At 39.9% G+C, this 22,833-nt stretch overlaps 1 protein-coding gene across 1 annotated transcript in view; it reads left to right on the forward strand.

The window, feature by feature from the left end:
• LOC126092562 (ninein-like protein) overlaps window positions 1–22,833 on the forward strand; it is a 139,840-nt gene that overhangs the window by 41,930 nt on the left and 75,077 nt on the right. Inside the window, exon 10 of the mRNA XM_049908234.1 lies at window positions 19,513–19,664. Coding sequence (XP_049764191.1) covers window positions 19,513–19,664 — 152 coding nt within the window. The remainder of the gene's footprint in view (window positions 1–19,512; window positions 19,665–22,833) is intronic.

The following is a 22,833-nucleotide window of genomic DNA, read 5'->3' on the forward strand; positions in this document are numbered from 1 at the left end:
TGTAGAGGTATAGGAACAGGGTTGAGTTCGGAAAAGCCACCCAGAACCCCGGGTTAGGGGATCCTTCTCATACTGTCCAGTAAGTCTCCCATGACCCAGGGTTCTGGATAGATTTTCGAACTCTACCCTTTTCCTAAACTTCTCCAGTTTCTTTCCCTTCAGCTCTCTTTCTTCCCCTTCAGTTCTGGTGCAAGAAGAAGCCACTGTCTCCAAAAGCTTGCATTAGTAAAACTTTTTTTTTTATGTGTGTGTTCTGCCACCACTTAGTGAGTAGATTTTTTTATCTATCCAATTACATTATATTGTCAAAATTGATTATTTTCATTGAGGCATATTCTTTGTCCTCAGACCTTTGTTAAAAGTCTGCACTGTGGTATTATGACAAATTCTTCCTGGAAATCTAGAAATATGGACTTTTCATATTGCTCTGCATCCATGCTTTGCAGGATATAGTGTGAGGAAAGGGCAAGCTGAATGTTGCACAAGTGGTGCTTTCTTGATCCATGATCTAAACCCATGATGATATATGATTGATTATCCAAACATCAAAACTTGTGTCACTTATTTCTTTAACATTTCACATGTATAAAAGCCTATTTAGTTTCACAAATTCTACACAATTGTAGTAAATTACACATAAATTACAGAAAGAAATTCAGCATTATCAGGTTGTATAAATCAGGGAAAAACCCAGGAATTTTTTAATCAGGGAGAGAATTGGAAATAACCTGAGAAGTTTTTGAAATTCCGAAAATTTTTCATTGTTTTAGTTTTCAGTTAAATTCTTGGGATTTTAACTGGTAATAACTGATACCCTGCCAAAAAATATTACTGTATCCCTCTACTGCAGTATAATACTGCAGCAGTAAAACATAAACGAGAAAAAAAAAGCAACAAACGTTAGTTGCAAAGGAAATGCACCTTTTACAATAACAAAGCAGTGTGCACACACAAACATCTCCCAACAGCAAAATGTGTCAAAGGCCTTAGGACAAAGACTATGCAACACTTAGTAACAACAAACTACTTCCAATGAGTGCGACGTCAGATTAGTGTGTTGTCAGAGGGCTCAGGTGCATGCACAGTCAATCACATATAGCAGTACCCTCTCCCACTTCTGGCTGCTTGAAGCCAGATGCTAAAAAGAAAAATTTTTCTGGCACGTCCAAGCAGCCAGATTTGCGCATGCATGAGCAGTCTGAGTTGTTGTGGGGGGGAGGGGGGGGGGTTAGTCTCCACATGACCCCTGTTTACATTTAGTGATTTTGCTGATAGCATAAATCAGCAAGAACTATACAGAGTACTGGGAGAAGCTGGTATATGTGCTAAACTAATAACACTAATCAGAATGACAATGACAGAGAGAAGAGCAAAAGTAAGATCCTTAGCAGAAAAAGTGAAAGCTTTGACTGTAATAAAGGTATGAAGCAAGGTGATTGTCTCTCCACTGTCCTATTCAATATAGCCCTGCATAGAGTAGTAAATAAAATTAACAAAAGAGACACCATATTTATGAAGACTAGCCAGATATGTGCATATGCTGATGACATTGCTATAGTAGGAAGAAATATAAATACACTCCAAGAAACATACTGGGCAATGGAAACAGAAGCCTTAAAAATTGGCCTCATAGTAAATGAAAACAAAACAAAAGATATGGTAATGTCACAATCTGAGGCCAGAAGAACCCCTAAAAACCTAAACATCAATGGAAAATGCTTCAAAGGAGTGTCCTCTTTTAACTACTTGGGAGCCCTAGTAACAAATGATAACAGTATTGGAAAGACTATAAGGGAAAGGATACAACCAGGAAAAAGAGCTTACTTTGTAAATATGCAACTTTTCAGAAATAGCTTTGTTACAAGAAAAACAAAACTGCATGTATATAATTCCCTAGTCCGCCCAGTTATCAAATATGGGTCAGAGGTATGGACGTTAACAGAACATGATAAAAATGCACTAAGAACCATTGAGCAGAAAATACTGTGCAAAATCTATTGGCCAATAAGAGAGGAAGAAGGCTGGAGAATATGCTACAATGCGGAATTACAAGAGTTAATACAAGGTAGGGACATAGTAAAATATGTGAAATCACCGCAAATATGATGGCTATGACACTTGGAGAGAATGGCAGAGGATAGAATTACAAAGAAAATGATGAAAGGTGTGATCCATTCAGCTAGGTGAAAAGGGAGACCTAGAAGAAGATGAATTGACGACGTAATAATGGCTCTCACCATTATGGGAGTCTGGAGTTGGAAAAGAGCAGCAAATAACTGAGAGGTGTGGAGGAAGATCTTTGAAGGGGCCGAGGCTCTCCAAGGGCTGTAGTGCTACTGAAGAAGAAGAAGAAGAAGAAAAAGATTGTGCTGTTTCTTCTTCGTTTACGGCTCCCACGTCAGATAAAAACAAAATGGATTTCTGTGACCAGGAGCCATCAAGTTAATTAAAATACATTCACATAATTACGGAAGGCTGTAATATATAATTAGTTTCAGTTTTCTGATTTTATTTTATTTTCAGTTTTTGGTAGTCAGGCATTAATCACCTTACAGAATAATGAAACTGTTTTTGTTGGTTTGTTAAAGAAACATGGGCTTTTATTAATCTTTTCCGCTGAGGCAGTCAATTTATTTGAAATGAAGCATTTTATTCCACAGTATGGGTTAGTTCCAACTGTTCGCTGAATTACAAGTGCATGTTTTCATCCTCTGGCACATATGGCGTTATGCCATAATAAAGAACCAAACATGAGATAGCGCAGTACTGGTACTCCAAGAAAATTTACATCCCGAAAATCACACTGAAAAGCTTAATATAGATTGGGGCCTACTGCATTGTGGATCTGGACATATGAATGTGGACTTCAAGTCGAATTATGCATTTCAGCATGGTTTACGAAATTCTGATGCTCTTGGGAATATAGTCTGATATCCTGTTTCTTTTATGACGTAATGTAAGATCTTTTAATGCGTTATATGTACAAACATACAGGCTTCCTATGCCTCATAACTGCACATGTTCAATAACGCCTGTTTCCTGGTGCTGGAATGAACCTGTTTCTAACAGGTCTTAGTAAAATATTGCGAATGGTGGTTTGAAAAACGTTACTTTTGAAGTAAATTTCCTTTTACACAAGTTGAATTGTGTTACGTATGAGTGTGTCCGATGTTTCTTAAGTCACGGAGCATTTTACTCTCATTTAAAATGTAACACTTTGAGGACCAGCCACTTTGAATAATTTCTAGCTCAGAACACCAGACATTTGTCATTAGTTCAAATTTTACTGCCATATTTGTGTAATGTATGTTAAGGTGTAATACCTGCAAGAGAGACCAATATTACATGTGAAAGCTTAGCTTCTCTAGTAGCTTATTAATCTTAAAGATCAATATTATACGTGAAGGCTTAGCGTTTCTTGTAGCTGCAGTATATACATATATTAATTTAAACAATTAACTTTTCCTATTTGTGTGTTCGTGGTACTTAATAGTGATGTATCTGTTGGCTGACTACATCATGTGTCCTATGCCCTGGACATCTGCTGTCATCATTTTACTTCTCTCCTTTACCTCTACCTCCCCTCTCTCTCCTTTCCTCTGTCCAATCTCCCGACTGCATGTAGCTGCCCTACCCTAACTCCACCTTGTCCCTGCACGCTCCCACTAGTAGACTTCACCATCATGAATCCCTATTCTCCTATCCCTCCCCTTCCCTATCCCAGCCCCTTCCCACCCCAGCCCCTCCTTACTCCCAACCAGTTGCCTCTCCCACTTTGCACTGCTGCCCATAGTCTCGCTACACCTGCCAGGGACTGTGTGTGTGTGTGTGTGTGTGTGTGTGTGTGTGTGTGTTGTCTTTTTGGACAAAGGTATTGTCGGCCGAAAGCTCAACATATTTCACATTTATTTGTACACATATTTCATCAGTATATCTAGTGAATTTTGCCCTGCAGCTTCATTTTCATGCAGCTCAATGTTTATAACATTGTATATCCTGAGCTGTGTGCTGTATAATGATATAATGTTTCAGGTACATTCAGTGTTATATGTGGCTACTGTCCGCAATATGTGTTGCGAATAGAGTGAGTAGTAAAGCAGTAGTAAATTAAAATGTCATGCTTCATGCGCAGTTTTACTCTGTGAACAGTGAAAATGTAGTACGTGATAAACTCTTCCTTTCGTCATTTTGTGGGTGTCAGTGAGAAAAAGTTTCACAAACGTTTGAAATTATGTGTAAACTGTGTAGTCTGTTAAGTACTCTCATTCTGAAACACTGGATGACTAACCTATGGGTATTTGCATGTCATGGACTACACTGTTTTTTCAAACCCATCCCCACCCCCACACTTTTGATAGGTGAGTGGTTCTTACCCCCACAGTTATTCTTGCCTCGCAGTAAGTGATATGTGTGATGATGATGAAATTGGTCCAGTTGTTTAGGAGGAGATGTGGAACATACATATGAGGTGTGTGAGGAAAGTAATGAGAGCGATCTGGCAATGCTGGGTTGTTCTACTTGTGTAGACCGGTGTGTTCATCCCTTCCAGATGCTCAGTCTGAGTTTGCACTCATACTGCTTTCACACGAAGATGAACCTTGCTCAGGGAGACTTTCAACTTAAAAAAAACAGAACAAATTGTCAGCCAAGTGTTGTACAAAAAGTCAGGCAGTAGTAGCCAACCGAGACAGACACCGCAACAGGGAAGTAACCAGTTTTGTGACATTTGCGAATTCCTAACAGGAGCGAATTTTATAATATCATGTGTGTGCTTTAATAGTTTAGTTTCTTGAGTTTCTGCGTGTAAATTTGATATCTAATAGCCACAGTTCTCATGTTTTCATTTGCATCGGAAAGTAAACCGATTTTGTGACATATTACAAGTTCCTAATGAGGGACGAATTATTTCGTTTCACCTGAGTGCTTCGGTAGTTAGGTTTTTGAATGTTGTTGTTGTGGTTGTTGTTGTTGTTGTCGTCTTCAGTCCTGAGACTGGTTTGATGCAGCTCTCCATACTACTCTATCCTGTGCAAGCTTCTTCATCTCCCAGTACTTACTGCAACCTACATCCCCCCATGAACCATGGACCTTGCCGTTGGTGGGGAGGCTTGCGTGCCTCAGCGATACAGATGGCCGTACCGTAGGTGCAACCACAACGGAGGGTTATCTGTTGAGAGGCCAGACAAACATGTGGTTCCTGAAGAGGGGCAGCAGCCTTTTCAGTAGTTGCAGGGGCAACAGTCTGGATGATTGACTGATCTGGCCTTGTAACATTAACCAAAACGGCCTTGCTGTGCTGGTACTGCGAACTGCTGAAAGCAAGGGGAAACTACAGCCGTAATTTTTCCCGAGGACATGCAGCTCTACTGTATGATTAAATGATGATGGCGTCCTCTTGGGTAAAATATTCCGGAGGTAAAATAGTCCCCCATTCGGATCTCCGGGTGGGGACTACTCAGGAGGATGTCGTTATCAAGAGAAAGAAAACTGGCGTTCTACGGATTGAAGCGTGGAATGTCAGCTCCCTTAATCGGGCAGGTAGGTTAGAAAATTTAAAAAGGGAAATGGATAGGTTAAAGTTAGATATAGTGGGAATTAGTGAAGTTCGGTGGCAGGAGGAACAAGACTTTTGGTCAGGTGATTACAGGGTTATAAATACAAAATCAAATAGGGGTAATGCAGGAGTAGGTTTAATAATGAATAAAAAAATAGGAGTGCGGGTTAGCTACTACAAACAGCGTAGTGAACGCATTATTGTGGCCAAGATAGACACAAAGCCCATGCCTACTACAGTAGTACAAGTTTATATGCCAACTACCTCTGCAGATGATGAAGAAATAGATGAAATGTATGACGAGATAAAAGAAATTATTCAGGTAGTGAAGGGAGACGAAAATTTAATAGTCATGGGTGACTGGAATTCGTCAGTAGGAAAAGGGAGAGAAGGAATCATAGTAGGTGAATATGGATTGGGGGGAAGGAATGAAAGAGGAAGCCGCCTTGTAGAATTTTGCACAGAGCATAACTTAATCATAGCCAACACTTGGTTCAAGAATCATAAAAGAAGGCTGTGTACCTGGAAGAATCCTGGAGATACTAAAAGGTATCAGATAGATTATATAATGGTAAGACAGAGATTTAGGAACCAGGTTTCAAATTGTAAGACATTTCCAGGGGCAGATGTGGATTCTGACCACAATCTATTGGTTATGAACTGCAGATTGAAACTAAAGAAACTGCAAAAAGGTGGGAATTTAAGGAGATGGGACCTGGATAAACTGACTAAACCAAAGGTTGACAAAGTTTCAGGGAGAGCATAAGGGAACAATTGACAGGAATGGGGGAAAGAAATACAGTAGAAGAAGAATGGGTAGCTCTGAGGGATGAAGTAGTGAAGGCAGCAGAGGATCAAGTAGGTAAAAAGACGAGGGCTAATAGAAATCCTTGGGTAACAGAAGAAATATTGAATTTAATTGATGAAAGGAGAAAATATAAAAATGCAGTAAATGAAGCAGGAAAAAAGGAATACAAACGTCTCAAAAATGATATCGACAGGAAGTGCAAAATGGCTAAGCAGGGATGGCTAGAGGACAAATGTAAGGATGTAGAGGCTTGTCTCACTAGGGGTAAGATAGATACTGCCTACAGGAAAATTAAAGAGACCTTTGGAGAGAAGAGAACCACTTGTATGAATATCAAGAGTTCAGATGGCAACCCAGTTCTAAGCAAAGAAGGGAAGGCAGAAAGGTGGAAGGAGTATATAGAGGGTTTATACAAGGGCGATGTACTTGAGGACAATATTATGGAAATGGAAGAGGAGGTAGATGAAGACAAAATGGGAGATAAGATACTGCGTGAAGAGTTTGACAGAGCACTGAAAGACCTGAGTCGAAACAAGGCCCCTGGAGTAGACAACATTCCATTAGAATTACTGATGGCCTCGGGAGAGCCAGTCATGACAAAACTGTACCAACTGGTGAGCACGATGTATGAGACAGGCGAAATACCCTCAGACTTCAAGAAGAATATAATAATTTCAATCCCAAAGAAAGCAGGTGTTGAGAGATGTGAAAATTACCGAACTATCAGTTTAATAAGTCACAGATGCAAAATAACGCTAATTATTTACAGACGAATGGAAAAACTGGTAGAAGCCGACCTCGGGGAAGATCAGTTTGGATTCCGTAGAAATGTTGGAACACGTGAGGCAAAACTGACCTTACGACTTATCTTAGAAGAAAGATTAAGAAAAGGCAAACCTACGTTTCTAGCATTTGTAGACTTAGAGAAAGCTTTTGACAATGTTAACTGGAATACTCTCTTTCAAAATCTGAAGGTGGCAGGGGTAAAATACAGGGAGCGAAAGGCTATTTACAGTTTGTACAGAAACCAGATGGCAGTTATAAGAGTCGAGGGGCATGAAAGGGAAGCAGTGGTTGGGAAAGGAGTAAGATAGGGTTGTAGCCTCTCCTCGATGTTATTCAATCTGTATATTGAGCAAGCAGTAAAGGAAACAAAAGAAAAATTCGGAGTAGGTATTAAAATTCATGGAGAAGAAGTAAAAACTTTGAGGTTCGCCGATGACATTGTAATTCTGTCAGAGACAGCAAAGGACTTGGAAGAGCAGCTGAACGGAATGGACAGTGTCTTGAAAGGAGGATATAAGATGAACATCAACAAAAGCAAAACGAGTATAATGGAATGTAGTCAAATTAAGTCGGGTGATGCTGAGGGAATTAGATTAGGAAATGGGACACTTAAAGTTGTAAAGGAGTTTTGCTATTTAGGGAGTAAAATAACCGATGATGGTCGAAGTAGAGAGGATATAAAATGTAGACTGGCAATGGCAAGGAAAGCGTTTCTCAAGAAGAGGAATTTGTTAACATCGAGTATAGATTTAAGTGTCAGGAAGTCGTTTCTGAAAGTATTGGTATGGAGTGTAGCCATGTATGGAAGTGAAACATGGACGATAAATAGTTTGGACAAGAAGGGAATAGAAGCTTTCAAAATGTGGTGCTACAGAAGAATGCGGAAGATTAGATGGGTAGATCACATAACTAATGAGGAGGTATTGAATAGAATTGGGGAGAAGAGGACTTCATAGCACAACTTGACAAGAAGAAGGGACCGGTTGGTAGGACATGTTCTGAGGCATCAACGGATCACAAATTTAGCATTGGAGGGCAGTGTGGAGGGTAAAAATCGTAGAGGGAGACCAAGAGATGAATACACTAAGCAGATTCAGAAGGATGTAGGTTGCAGTAGATACTGGGAGATGAAGAAGCTTGCACAGGATAGAGTAGCATGGAGAGCTGCATCAAACCAGTCTCAGGACTAAAGACCACAACAACAACAACACATCCTTCTGAATCTGCTTAGTGTATTCATCTCTTGGTCTCCCTCTACAATTTTTACCCTCCACGCTGCCCTCCAATGCTAAATTTGTGATCCCTTGCTGCCTCAGAACATGTCCTACCAACCAGTCCCTTCTTCTTGTCAGATTGTGCCACAAACTCCTCTTCTCCCCAATTCTATTCGATACCTCCTCATTAGTTATGTGATCTACCCATCTAATCTTCAGCATTCTTCTGTAGCACCACATTTCAAAAGCTTCTATTCTCTTCTTGTCCAAACTATTTATCGTCCATGTTTCACTTCCATACTTGGCTACACTCCATACAAATACTTTCAGAAACTACATCCTGACACTTAAATCTATACTCGATGTTAACAAATTTTTCTTCTTCAGAAACGCTTTCCTTGCCATTGCCAGTCTACATTTTATATCCTCTCTACTTCGACCATCGTCAGTTATTTTGCTCCCCAAATAGCAAAACTCCTTTACTGCTTTAAGTGTCTCATTTCCTAATCTAATGCCCTCAGCATCACCCGACTTAATTCGACTACATTCCATTATCCTCGTTTTGCTTTTGTTGATGTTCATCTTATATCCTCCTTTCAAGACACTGTCCATTCCGTTCAGCTGCTCTTCCAAGTCCTTTGCTGTCTCTGACAGAATTACAATGTCATCGACGAACCTCAATGTTTTTATTTCTTCTCCATGGACTTTAATACCTACTCCAAATTTTTCTTTTGTTTCCTTTACTGCTTGCTCAGTATACAGATTGAATAACATGGGGACAGGCTACAACCCTGTCTCACTCCCTTCGCAACCACTGCTTCCCTTTCATGTCCCTCGACTCTTATAACTGCCATCTGGTTTCTGTACAAATTGTAAATAGCCTTTCGCTCCCTTTGTTTTACCCCTGCCACCTTTAGAATTTGAAAGAGAGTATTCCAGTCAACATTTTCAAAAGCTTTCTCTAAGTCTACATATGCTAGAAATGTAGGTTTGCTTTTCCTTAATCTATTTTCTAATATAAGTCATAGGGTCAGTATTGCCTCACGTGTTCCAACATTTCTGCGGAATCCAAACTGATCTTCGCCTAGGTTGGCTTCTACCAGTTTTTCCATTTGTCTGTAAAGAATTCGTGTTAGTATTTTGCAGCTGTGACTTATTAAACTGATTGTTCGGTAATTTGCACATCTGTCAACACCTGCTTTCTTTGGGATTGGAATTATTATATTCTTTTTGAAGTCTGAGGGTATTTCGCCTGTCTCATACATTTTGCTCACCAGATGGTAGAGTTTTGTCAGGACTGGCTGCCCCAAGGCCATCAGTATGTAACCTCCCCCTCACTTACCGACCTTAATGACAGTGAAAAATGAAACCGCGTGTACCTAATGGGAGTTTTGGAAAAGCAATCGTCACCGAAGTTAACCTGTCGGTAAAGAGGGAGGAAAGGGTTACATCTAAATGAAAGGAAATGTGCTAATGAAACTGGTGGAAATTAATTTTGAAAAGGGGTAAAGTTAATAAAGAAAGTAAATGTGCAGCCATTACGTTAACAATTAACTAGCGGTAATTAGGTATTTGAGATTTGGGGGAAATCACGGTCGCCAGTCCTAAGGACAATTACTATAGTAACTGAAAAGGAAAGGTTATTACACATATAATTAGCACTAGAAGCGTGGCAACTGAAGGTTGACACGTGTAGTGTGAAAACTGAAAGTTTGTCAGAAGTAATAAATTTCGCTACACCCTGACTTAATTTAGCAAAAGAATTAATAAAACCGGAAAATCGAAAGTTAATTTAGTGACTGAAGTTAATAGTGAGCTTTCTTTCTGAAGCACATCGAAATTCAGTAAAATACGGTTAGTCTTGGACTACCTCAACAATCATTTCAAAAGCTACTTGAATCTACGCAATTTAGAAAGAAGAGATTTAACTTTGAGCCTGAATTAAATGATTCTGAACAATTAAAAATAGTAAAATTTAGTACGTACCAAGCTGAGCTGCAGTCACAGGTAAGCTAAAATATGGTAACAAAACTCGCGCTCTTAATTTGTGCTTGTGTAATCTGAATATTGTAGCCAGCCAACTGAACTTTGAAATTAAAGCAGTGAAATAGAATTAGCTATATTACTTTAGTGCTGGCGTTTAAATTTCAACGACACTCTGGTTCATTTCGGAAAAGGAAGGGACCCTGCTTGGTAATGCAATTGGGACAATGAGCAACAAAGGTTCATGCTAAGTTGCTGTAATTTTGCGAGGCAAATGGAACAAGATTAAAAGCTGAGGTCTGCCATACAGTTCTAAAACTGTACGTGCGTCCAGTCTTCCTTGTCGGTTGATTGAAGGTTTGAAGCCGTCGGTCGAGGAGGTGGCGACAGTCACTCATTGTCGGCCGTCGCTGTTGCAGAAGCTGGATGTTGGCGCGCCTTCTTCTCGACACGGTCACCAGACGAAACGGGCTCTTGATGTGCGCTAGTTAGTTTCCCGTCCGCGACACCATGTCAGAAACTATCATCGCAAGTCGAGCGCAATTACATGCTGCCAAACCCCGAAAGCGCGGCAACTCGCGGGAGCGTCACACAACACACCTGCTCCACTCGCTACTCCCGCCACACTCCTTCTCCCCCGCGCTCCACGCGGCAGAGTTAACACTACCAAAGATCCTACACACTTTGATTCTTCACACGACCTATCGACGTAATCGTTCGATAGCAGTTTTCCCTAGGCAAGACCCAGCGTAAAAATACAAATAATATTTACGAAACAAACCAATTATACATCGACATAAATGCATAAATATACAAATAGTAAATCAATTACAATATACAAAGAGACAGAAATGTCATATCTTGAGGTAACAAAGCAAGGAAAAAAAAATAGTACAATAGATGGAAATAGGAGGATATGCATTTCCGGCGTTACAAGTAGTTCCAATGAAATGTTGTCTACTCCCGGGGCCTTGTTTTGACTCAGGTCTTTCAGTGCTCTGTCAAACTCTTCACGCAGTATTGTATCTCCCATTTCATCTTCATCTACCTCCTCTTCCATTTCCATAATATTGTCCTCAAGAACATCGCCCCTGTATAAACCCTCTATATACTCCTTCTACCTTTCTGCTTTCCCTTCTTTGCTTAGAACTGGGTTTCCATCTGAGCTCTTGATATTCATACAAGTGGCTCTCTTTTCTCCAAAGGTCTCTTTAATTTTCCTGTAGGCAGTATCTATCGTACCCCTAGTGAGATAAGCCTCTACGTCCTTACATTTGTCCTCTAGCCATCCCTGCTTAGCCATTTTGCACTTCCTGTCGATCTCATTTTTGAGACATTTGTATTCCCTTTTGCCTGCTTCATTTACTGCGTTTTTATATTTTCTCCTTTCATCAGTTAAATTCGTGATCCGAGGCATGTTCCCTTTTTAAAAGCAGTTGATTTATCCACTACTGGCTTGCTAGGCCTATCGCAGCTTCACCAGAGCCCCGTTAGCCGTCACGTTTCAGGGTTCCCATAGAGCCTTCTCAGCTACCGTAGCGGTCCTGGGGCACACGAAGTCCCCGCTGTACATCGCCCCTATAGGCAGTCCCCTACTTTGTGCCGTTGCCCATCTCCCACATCCATAACAATAATAAACAATAAAGGCGAAAGTGCACTTCCCTGTCAAGCTGGAAAATGGGCTACGACAGGGAAGTGCACTTTCGCCTTTATTGTTTATTATTGTTATGGATGAAATCCTACAGCAAGTGTCAGATGCAATTGGAGATCATGTGTGACGAGAAGAGGAGAGAACTGGACGAAGGTGGAAGAGGGGGAATGGTGGAAAGACAGAACACGATGGAGAGGCTTGTGTTCCCGACAGACCCAGCCAGTGGCTGGAAACTGTCCAAGATGATGATGATGATGATGATGATCAGTTAAATTCAATATTTCTTCTGTTACCCAAGGATTTCTACTAGCCCTCGTCTTTTTACGTACTTGATCCTCTGCTGCCTTCACTACTTCATCCCTCAAAGCTACCCATTCTTCTTCTACTGTATTTCTTTCCCCCATTCCTGTCAATTGTTCCCTTATGCTGTCCCTGAAACTTTGTACAACCTTTGGTTTAGTCAATTTATCCAGGTCCCATCTCCTTAAATTCCCACCTTTTTGCAGTTTCTTCAGTTTTAATCTACAGTTTATAACCGATAGATTTTTGGTCAGAGTCCACATCTGCCCCAGGAAATGTCTTACAATTTAAAACCTGGTTCCTAAATCTCTGTCTTACCATTATATAATCTATCTGATACCTTCTAGTATCTCCAGGATTCTTCCACGTATACAACCTTCTTTTATGATTCTTGAACCAAGTGTTAGCTATGATTAAGTTATGCTCTGTGCAAAATTCTACCAGGCGGCTTCCTCTTTCATTTCTCTTCCCCAATCCATATTCATCCACTATGTTTCCTTCTCTCCCTTTTCCTACTCTCGAATTCCAGTCACCCAAGACTATTAAATTTTCGTCTCCCTTCACTACCTGAATAATTTCTTTTATCTCATCATATATTTCATCAATTTCTTCATCATCTGCAGAACTAGTTGACATATAAACTTGTACTACTGTAGTAGGCATGGGCTTTGTGTCTATCTTGGCCACAATAATGTGTTTACTATGCTGTTGGTAGTAGCTTACCCACACTCCTATTTTTTTATTCATTATTAAACCTACTCCTGCATTACCCCTATTTGATTTTGTATTTATAACCCTGTATTCACCTGACCAAAAGTCTTGTTCCTCCTGCCACCGAACTTCACTAATTCCCACTATATCTAACTTTAACCTATCCATTTCCCTTTTTAAATTTTCTAACCTACCTGCCCGATTAAGGGATCTGACATTCCAAGCTTCGATCCGTAGAACGCCAGTTTTGTTTCTCCTGATAACGACGTCCTCTTGAGTATTCCCCACCCGGAGATCTGAATGGGGGACTATTTTACCTCCGGAATATTTTACCCAAGAGGACGCCATCATCATTTAACCACACAGTAAAGCTGCATGCCCTCGGGAAAAATTTTGGTTGTAGTTTCCCCTTGCTTTCAGCCGTTCGCAGTACCAGCACAGCAAGGCCGTTTTGGTTAGTGTTGCAAGGCCAGATCAGTCAATCATCCAGACTGTTGCCCCTGTAACTACTGAAAAGGCTGCTGCCCCTCTTCAGGAACCACACGTTTGTCTGGCCTCTCAACAGATACCTCTCCGTTGTGGTTGCACCTACGGTACGGCCATCTGTATTGCTGAGGCACGCAAGCCTCCCCACCAACGGCAAGGTACATGGTTCATGGGGGTAGGGGTTTTTGAATATCTGTGTATTATCTAATGATACACAGACGGTTTTTGAATATCTGTGTATTATTAGGCACAGTTCCTGCATTTTCGTCATGGTCTGCAGTAGCGTTGCGCAGCAGGTACTGATAGTCCATTTATGTGCATAGTTCAGTTTTCCACAGTCTTTAGTATCGACAGTGACTGCGATTCTTGTGTGTGGACGTGAGCCGAATCGGTGACACTTCGCTCTCAGCTTCAGGCTGTGATGGCTTTGGTTACGCAGATTGAGGCTGCAGTGGATGGGCACCACTGTTGTGGGCTGGGCTTGGGGATCGAACGGACGTCCAGCACGTCCAAGTCCTCCAATTGGTTCTCAGGAGTGGCCAGCACAGTTACTGCTCACACTGAGGTTGACCCCTCACCTGTGGTCGAGTGGGAGGTCTGGGCAAAGCAGGTGGCGAAAGACTTCCAAGGCGGCTGCATGTAAGGCCTCCCCGGTTTGTCTGACAAACAGGTTCCAGGTGCTGTCTGTGGCTGACACCATCACTGAACAAGATGCTGTCACATGTCCAGTTTCAGAGGAAACCACTCAGCCTGCAAGATTCGGGCAATCACAGAGGGTGGTATTATTGTTAGTTGAGAGCTCCAATGTTGGGCATGTTATGGGGCCCCTTAGGGACTTGGATGACAAGAAGGGAAAGAAAACCAATGTGCACTCCGTGTGCATACCGGGTGGAGTCATTCCAGATGTGGAAAGGGTCCTCCCAGATTCTATGAAGAGCACTGGGTGCAGCCAACTGCAGGTCGGTATCAGTGATGTGTGTCACTTTGGATCAGAAGAGATTCTCATGGCTAACAGAAGTGGTAAAGACTGCCAGTCTTGCTTGTAAGATCAAAGCAGAGCTGACTATTTTCAGCATAGTTGATAGGACCGATTGCGGACCTCTGGTACAGAGCCGAGTGGAGGTTCTGAATCAGAGGCTCAGATGGTTGTGCATCCATGTAGGCTGCAGATTCCTCGACTTGCGCCAAAGAGTAGTTGGGTTTCGGGTTCCGCTAAATAGGTCAGGTGTCCACAATACACAGGAGGCGGCTACATGGGTAGCAGGGGCTGTGTGGCGTGGACTGGGCAGTCTTTTAGGTTAGAGGGTCTCTGGAAAACAAAAGAAGGGCTTCAGTCAGAAAGGGTGCAGGCTGAACACAGGAAGAACGTAGATGCAGGAACCATTGGTTGTAAATTGCCGTAGCTGTGTTGGGAAAGTACCAGAGCTCCAAGCACTAATAGAAAGCACTGATGCTCAAATCATTATAGGCACTGAAAGCTGGCTAAAGCCGGGTATAAGCTCAGCTGAAATTTTTGCAAAGAACCTAATGGTGTTCCGAAAGGGTAGGTTAAACACGGTTGGCAGTGGCGTGTTTGTTGCTGTTAGAAGTAGTTTATCTTGTCACGAAATTGAAGTAGATAGTTTCTGTGAGTTACTATGGGCAGAGGTCATTGTTGACAACTGGAATAAAATAATAATAGGATCCTTTTACCGACCTCCCAATTCAGATGATACAGCTGCTGAAATGTTCAAAGAAAACTTGAGTTTGATTTCAAACACGTACCTGACTCATATTTTAATAGTTGGTGGTGGCTTTAATTTACCCTTGATATATTGACAAAAATACATGTTTAATTCCAGACGTACGCATAAAATATCATCCGAAATTGTGCTAAACGTATTCTCTGAAAATTATTTTGAGCAGTTAGTTCATGAGCCCACGTGAATAGTAAACGGTTGTGAAAATACGCTAGACCTTATAGCAACAAATAATCCTGAGTTAATAATGAGCATCAAAACTGATACGGGGATTAGTGAACACAGGGTTGCAGTAGTGAGATTGAGTATTGTAATCCCCAAATCCTCCTAAAAAATATACCTATTCAAAAAAGCAGATAAAAATTCACTTGATGCCTTCCTGAGAGACAATCTCCACTCAATCCAAATTAATAATATGAGTGTAGACCAGATGTGGCTTGAATTCAAAGAAATAGTATCGGTAGCAATTGAGAGATTGATACCAAATAAATTAACAAACGACGGAGCTGATCCTCCTTGGTACACAAAACGGGTTAGAACACTGTTGCAGAAACAACAAAACAAACATGCCAAATTCAAACAGACACAAAATCCCCAAGAGTGGCGATCTTTTACAGGAGCTCGAAATTTAGCACGGACTTCAATGCAAGATGCTTATAACAGTTTCCACAACGAAACTTTGTCTGAAACCTGGCAGAAAATCCAAAGATATTCTGGTCATATGTGAAGTATGTTAGCGGCAAGAAACAATCAATGCCTTCTCTGCGCAACAGCAATGGAGATACTATCAAAGACAATGCTGCCAAAGCAGAGTTACTAAACACCACCTTCCGAAATGCCTTCACAAAAGAAGACGAAGTAAATATTCCAGAGTTCGAATTGATAACAGCTGCCAACATGAGGAGTATCGTAGAATTAAATATCCTAGGAGTAGTGAAGCATCTTAAATCACTTAATAAAAGTAAGTCTTCTGGTCCACACTGTATACCAATTAGGTTCCTTTTGGAGTATGCTGATACATTAGCTCCATACTTAACAATCATATAAAACAGTTCGCTCGACAAAAGATCTGTACCCAAAGACTGGAAAGTTGCACAGGTCACACCAATATTCAAGAAAGGTAGTAGGAGTAATCCACTAAATTACAGGCCCATATCGTTAACATTGATATGCTGCCGGATTTTGGAACATATATTGTTTTCAAACATTATGAATTACCTCGAAGAAAACTGTCTATTGACACACAGTCAACATGGGTTTAGAAAACATCGTTCCTGTGAAACACAATTAGCTCTTTGAGGGCTATTGACAAGGGATTTCAGACTGATTCCGTATTTCTGGACTCCCAGAAGGCTTTTGACACTGTACCACACAAGCGGCCCGTAGTGAAATTGCGTGCTTATGGAATATCATCTCAGTTATGTGACTGGATTTGTGATTTACTGTTAGAAAGGTCACAGTACATAGCAGTTGACAAAAAGTCTTCGAGTAAAACAGAAGTGATTTCTGGCATTCCCCCTGGTAGTGTTATAGGCCCTTTGCTGTTCCTTAAATATGTAAACGATTTGGGAGACAATGTGAGCAGCTGTCTTCGGTTGTCTGCTGATGATGCTGTCATTTATCGACTTATAAAGTCATCAGAAGATCAAAACAAATTGCAAAACAATTTAGAAAAGATATCTGAATGGTGCAAAAATTGGCAGTTGACCCTAAATAATGAAAAGTGTGAGGTCATCCACATGAGTGCTAAAAGGAATTAAATACCTAGGTATTACAATTACGAACAACTTAAATTGGAAGGAACACATAGAAAATGCTGTGGGGAAGGCTAACCAAAGACTGTGTTTTATTGGCAAATGTAACAGATCTACTAAGGAGACTGCCTACACTACACTTGTCCATCGTCTTTTAGAGTACTGCTGCGCGGAGTGGGATTCTTACCCGATGACTGACGGAGTACATCAAGAAAGTTCAAAGAAGGGGAGCACTTTTTGTATTATTGCGAAATATGGGAGAGAGTGTCATAGCAATGATACAGAATTTGGGCTGGACATCGTAAAAAGAAAGACGTTTTTTGTTGCAATGGAATCTTCTCACGAAATTCCAATCACCAACTTCCTCCTCCGAATGCGAAAATATTTTCTTGACACCGAATTACATGGGGAGACATGATCACCACAATAAAATAAGGGAAATCAGAGTCCGTACGGAAAGATATAGGAGTTCATTCATTCCGTGTGCTATACAAGATTGGAATAATAGAGAAATGTGGAGATTCCGTGTGCTATACAAGATTGGAATAATAGAGAAATGTGGAGGTGGTTCGATGAACCCTCTGCCAGGCACTTAAATGTTATTTATGGAGTATCCATGTAGATATAGATGTAGATGTAGATGTAGAAAGATGTCCTTGAAAGGCTTGGCAAAAGGATGAATCGAGTAAGATCAGACATTGCAGACAAGTCGATGCTGCATCATGAAAATGCTCCATGTGACACAGCCACTTCCATCACTGAATCTTTGACCTCAAATGGCATTCCTGTTGTTCCACAGCCCCCCTTTTCACCTAATCCTGAGTCCTTGTGGCTTTTTGTCCCCGAATTGAAAAAGTCTTAAAAGGACGTCATTTTGGCTCTCTGGGGAGCATTCAAAACAATGTGACTGGCTTTCTAAAGGCCATAACAGTCGAAATCTTTCAGCAGCTGTTTTTGTGTTTAATTGGACACAGGTTACATAATTCCTGGTATCATGTGAAGGCGGTTTGTGTGCTTAGAAATGACTCCAATTAGAAAATGCCATGGCTGGTGGGGCAGACATCACCCACTGACTGCTGATGTAGTGTATAGAGTTGCATCTCCGCTGAGAGCCTAATGTATGTCCCACATAGCATATATTGCCACCACCAGACAGCAAACATAATACATTGCTTGAATTCAGTGGTCCATTCAACACTTATAACTTAGTTTGGCTTTGATTCATTGATAGACATCTTCATAATCTAGATCCATGGCAAGAGCAGCATCTTGTCTTTCTTCAACATGTACTTCCAAATCTACTTCTCTCTTAGTTCTCATCAACTCAAGGACTACTTTCCAAAATGTTTATCTCCATGCATGCATTTCAAAAGTTGTTAAGCTTGTAAAACTGATGGTACTGTCACAGGTATGTAATTGTTATATCTTAAGCATCCTTTGTGTACACTGCTATAAATTAATTTATATAGTGCTGTAGTTAAGAGACAGTTATTCATTGATGATGATCTAGATATTGGATATGAAATTTTACTCACCAGGCAGAGCCACATTACTGTGAAAGGATTTTCACCAAAATTTTAATTTACCTATAAAGAAAAGAATATTATAAAATAAAGTTACAACTATAAAGTGTTATTACTCGACTGTTGCAAATTGACTGAAGCAAATAAAATTTAACTGGTTTTTCACTGTCCAATAAATAGCTCTGCTTTACACAAAAAGGTGTAAGTCCATGTATAGGAAATATTTGATAGTAAAGCTCTCCTACAGGGAATAGTGACAACTTTATTTGAGCAAAAAGGTGTAAGCTTGTTTTGAAAACTTTTTTGTATTTGGAGTAACATGCACAAATAGAAATAACATCCAGTCAAAGGGATGGAATTGTGTCCTGTTAAACTGTGGAAATTGGACTCGCACCCTTCTGCTCAAATGGAAATGATATCTGAATTTCTGGGATGTGCTCATGGAAGGATGTAATACACATTAGATATAACTGAGAGATTTTTGACGACAGGAACTAGACCCAGTGTGGGATACACAGCCAAAATTTACGTGTTACAGACTATAGATGATATGCTGAGAATTTGGTGCAGACTTGAGAACAGAAAGTGGCTTAAGAAAAATTACGAATTGCATCATGCCCACAGACTGCAACACCTATTAGAGTTTATTCAATCTGTAACTCACACATGCAGATTATTTTTGCCTTTTAGGTACATACACGCAGACATTGAAGACCTTCTTTTAAAAGATTAATTGTTATTATTTCTCATGTTCATATTGTTGCTTCTGCTTAATTTTTTTCAGTCAGAATTAGTTTTTAACCCGTAGTTTGTCCCTTTAGTTTTTGCTATGACTGAAATGAATTACTCAATTTACTGCCCTTTTTTCTATGCATTTCAAAAGTCATTAAGCTTTTAAAACTGATGGTATTGCCACTATGTAGTTGTCTTATCTTCTCCATTTAATAGATTGATAAACAAGTATGTATACCAATGCTTAAAGGTAGGTAATGTTTTATTTCAGATTAGTGAGCTGGAAGGAAGTCGAGACATGGTTGAGCCTCTTCTTGAACAAGTTGGGCAGCTTCAGACAGAAAATACTGAGCTGAGAGATCGCAATGATGAATTAAAGATGAAGATAGAAGCACTCACTGTACAGTTATCAAGGCTTGCTAGGTAGGTCGTGGTTCAATTACAATTTTTTTCTCTCCACATGACCTTACTTCATTATGTTATCACTTAGGTATTAAAAATAAATAATGGTTATACCCAAAAGGGTTAATTTTTTAAAGTAGAATCACAAAAATAATAATGACTGCTTGTGAGATGTACTCTACTTGGTTTAGAAAATCAACGGTTCCGAACAGTATAAGATTAATGAGGCCTTTTAATGTGCATCCCAGACATGCCAGGATTCAAATACAGATATGTTGATGGCCAATACTTGCAGTGGATCTCTGTGTGTGTGAACAGTTAATCAGATAGGGTGGTTCCATGCATATGGGTGCTGTCATCTGTGAGGGGATATCTGGACCAACTGCACATCTGAAAATGTTGCACATGTGGTTGCATTATTTTAGCTTGACATGTTCTGTGAAACAAAACATCTTTGCCTCGCTCTGTTGTATCAGCTTGGGGTTGGAGGGATCTTGCCCCTCTTTCCAATCATTCCAAACATATTCCTCTTTCCTCCATGATGACAGAGATAATCTTTCCAAAAGCTGGTATATTGTTTTTTGCTTCTAATATGTCTTTTACCAGTTCTGTAATTTTGAGTCCTGGAGATGAGTACTGGTCAGCCAATATGCCTCTTTAAAATATTTCAGGAAATTATTATTATTTTTTATTCTTTTGATATAGTGAGAGATAGTACACAGTGAATGCATAAGAGGTAGTTAAAGTTGTCCTCATAAACTAAAAACTCTCAGAATCCAGTCTGTGGTGGTACAGTCACATAATATGAAGACTTGAAGATCATGTCATAAAAAGGGTCTTTCTATGGTTACAGATCCACAGGACTTGTGGCCTGTAATTGAAAAAGTACTGTGATGATTCTCCATTGACAAAAGATCCCAGATTATTCCTTCATTCAGATCTCCAGGAGGGGATTGCCAAGTGGGAGGTGACCATGAGGAAAAAATGGAATAACCAGTGATGGGATAACATTCTACAAGCCAGAGTACGTAAGGTCAGAAGTTTGAATGTAGTTAAAATAAAAGAAAGATTCAGGAGTGGAATTAAAAGTCAAGATGAAAGTATGTCCATGATATGATTCGCTGATGAAATCGCTATCCTCAGTGATAATGAAGAAAAATTGTAGGATCTGTTGAATGGAATGAGTGGTCTAATGAGTGCCGTATATGGATTCAGAGTAAATTGAATGAAAGGCAAATGTAATGAGAAGCAGCAGAAATGAGAACAATGAGAAATTTTACATCAGAATTGGGGATCACAAGTAGATGAAGTTCCAGAATTCTGCTACTGCTGCAGCAAAATTACACATGATTGACAGAGCAGAGAGGACATGAAAAGCAGACTAGTACTGTCAAAAAGGGCATTCCTGGTTGAGAGAAGTCTAGTAATGTGATGCATAGACCTTAATTTGAAGAAGAAGATTCTGTGAGTGTATGTTCGGAGCATAGCATTGTATGATGGTGAAACATGTATAGTGGGAAAACTGGAACAGAAGAGAATCAAAGTGTTTGAGATATGGTGCTACAGAAGAATGTTCATAATTGGGTGATCTGGTAAGATAAGAAATAAGGAGCTTCTCTGTAGTATCAGCAAAGAAAGACACATATGAAAAACACTGCCAAAAAGAGGGGATAGCATGATAGAACATATGTTAAGGTATCAAGATATAACCTCTATGGTGCTAGAGCATAAAAACTGTAGTGGAAGACAGAGATTTGAATGTATCCAACAAATAATTGAGGATATAGAGTGCAATTGCTTCTCTGAGATGAAGAGATTAGTGCAGGAGAGGAATTTGTGGCAGCTTGCATCAACCCAATATGAAGCATAATAATTCAAAAAGTCTATTGGTATATGATCTGGTTATTTTATATGTGGAATTTCTGTTTTACAATCTTTTAATCTTCTAGGAATTACTTTTCTTGGTTTATTGATCTATTCTTTTTATTTGTATTCTATGCTCTCCTTTGTTTAAATTGTTGCGAAAAACATCTCCCAAAAGACAGATGTGTGACAAATTTTGTACTAGAATTGAAGAAAATTGCAGTTTAGTATAGATACGGTTCCACCATGCTACCAGAGTATAGACTTTCAATGAAAGAGAAGAAAAACTGCCACTATTGCGAGTGCAGGCTTCTACTGGAATATTTCCACTTAAACTGATTAGAAAAACTCAAATAGCTCAAAAATATATTTCAAATTTCAGTTGCATACAACTGACAAATGTGTTAACATGTAACAAATTTTTCTGAATTTCTTTTTATATTTACTCCATTATCTGAATGGAGATGCTGAATAGTAACAGTGGCACAAGGATAAGTTAGTCAAAAAGCTCAGCTCTTCCAGCTTTTCATTTATTTATCATTCTCATTATGTTAACTTGCAGATAGAATTGCTAGCATACTTTGTATACTTTCATTCAGTACTGTTCTATAACTGTGCAGCGAAGGTCAAAGAAGTATTTATTCTGCGGAAGTGTACTGTAAGAATACTGTGTAAAGTTGATAGCTGAACATCTTACAGAAGTCTCTCCAGGGATCTGTGGATTGTTACATGTACATTCAGTACCTATATTCCTTCATGATAAACAGTACAGTTCATCATTACAATAATTGAAATAAAAATATGTGCAGGGTGACCCAAAACTCTATTAACAATTGAAATTGCACTAATTCACAGAATCGTGTAGGTAGAGAGATAAAACTTGACACATATGCCAGAAATAACATGGGGTTTTATTGCAACCTAAACTAAGTGCAAAAACCACCCAACAGACAGTGCTGGGCAGCAACACATTTGTGATGCTGCATTATAAAATTATAAGAAAGGAACTGTAGTAAGAGAGGGAACCATATGTGCCAGCAATTGTGGCAGGTTGATTTGTCAGAAAATGTGCTGTTAGTGAAGCTTTACTACCAGAATGGAGAATCTGCAATCTGCTACTGCAGCTTTACAACCCTATCAGCATAAGAAGGGTATCTGAACAGATAAAAGTTCTGTGACAAGTGTTGCTGTGAAGAAAATGATCACAAAGTTCGAAGCCACTTGTTCTTTAGATTATCGGCCCTGTAATGGGCAATGAGTCACAAGTGCTACTGCTGCCCAGGCAGTTCAGGAACAAATGACGACTTCCAGGTTCATCTATGCATGG

Source organism: Schistocerca cancellata, chromosome 7 (assembly GCF_023864275.1).
Source record: "Schistocerca cancellata isolate TAMUIC-IGC-003103 chromosome 7, iqSchCanc2.1, whole genome shotgun sequence".
NCBI classification, from domain to species: domain Eukaryota; kingdom Metazoa; phylum Arthropoda; class Insecta; order Orthoptera; family Acrididae; genus Schistocerca; species Schistocerca cancellata.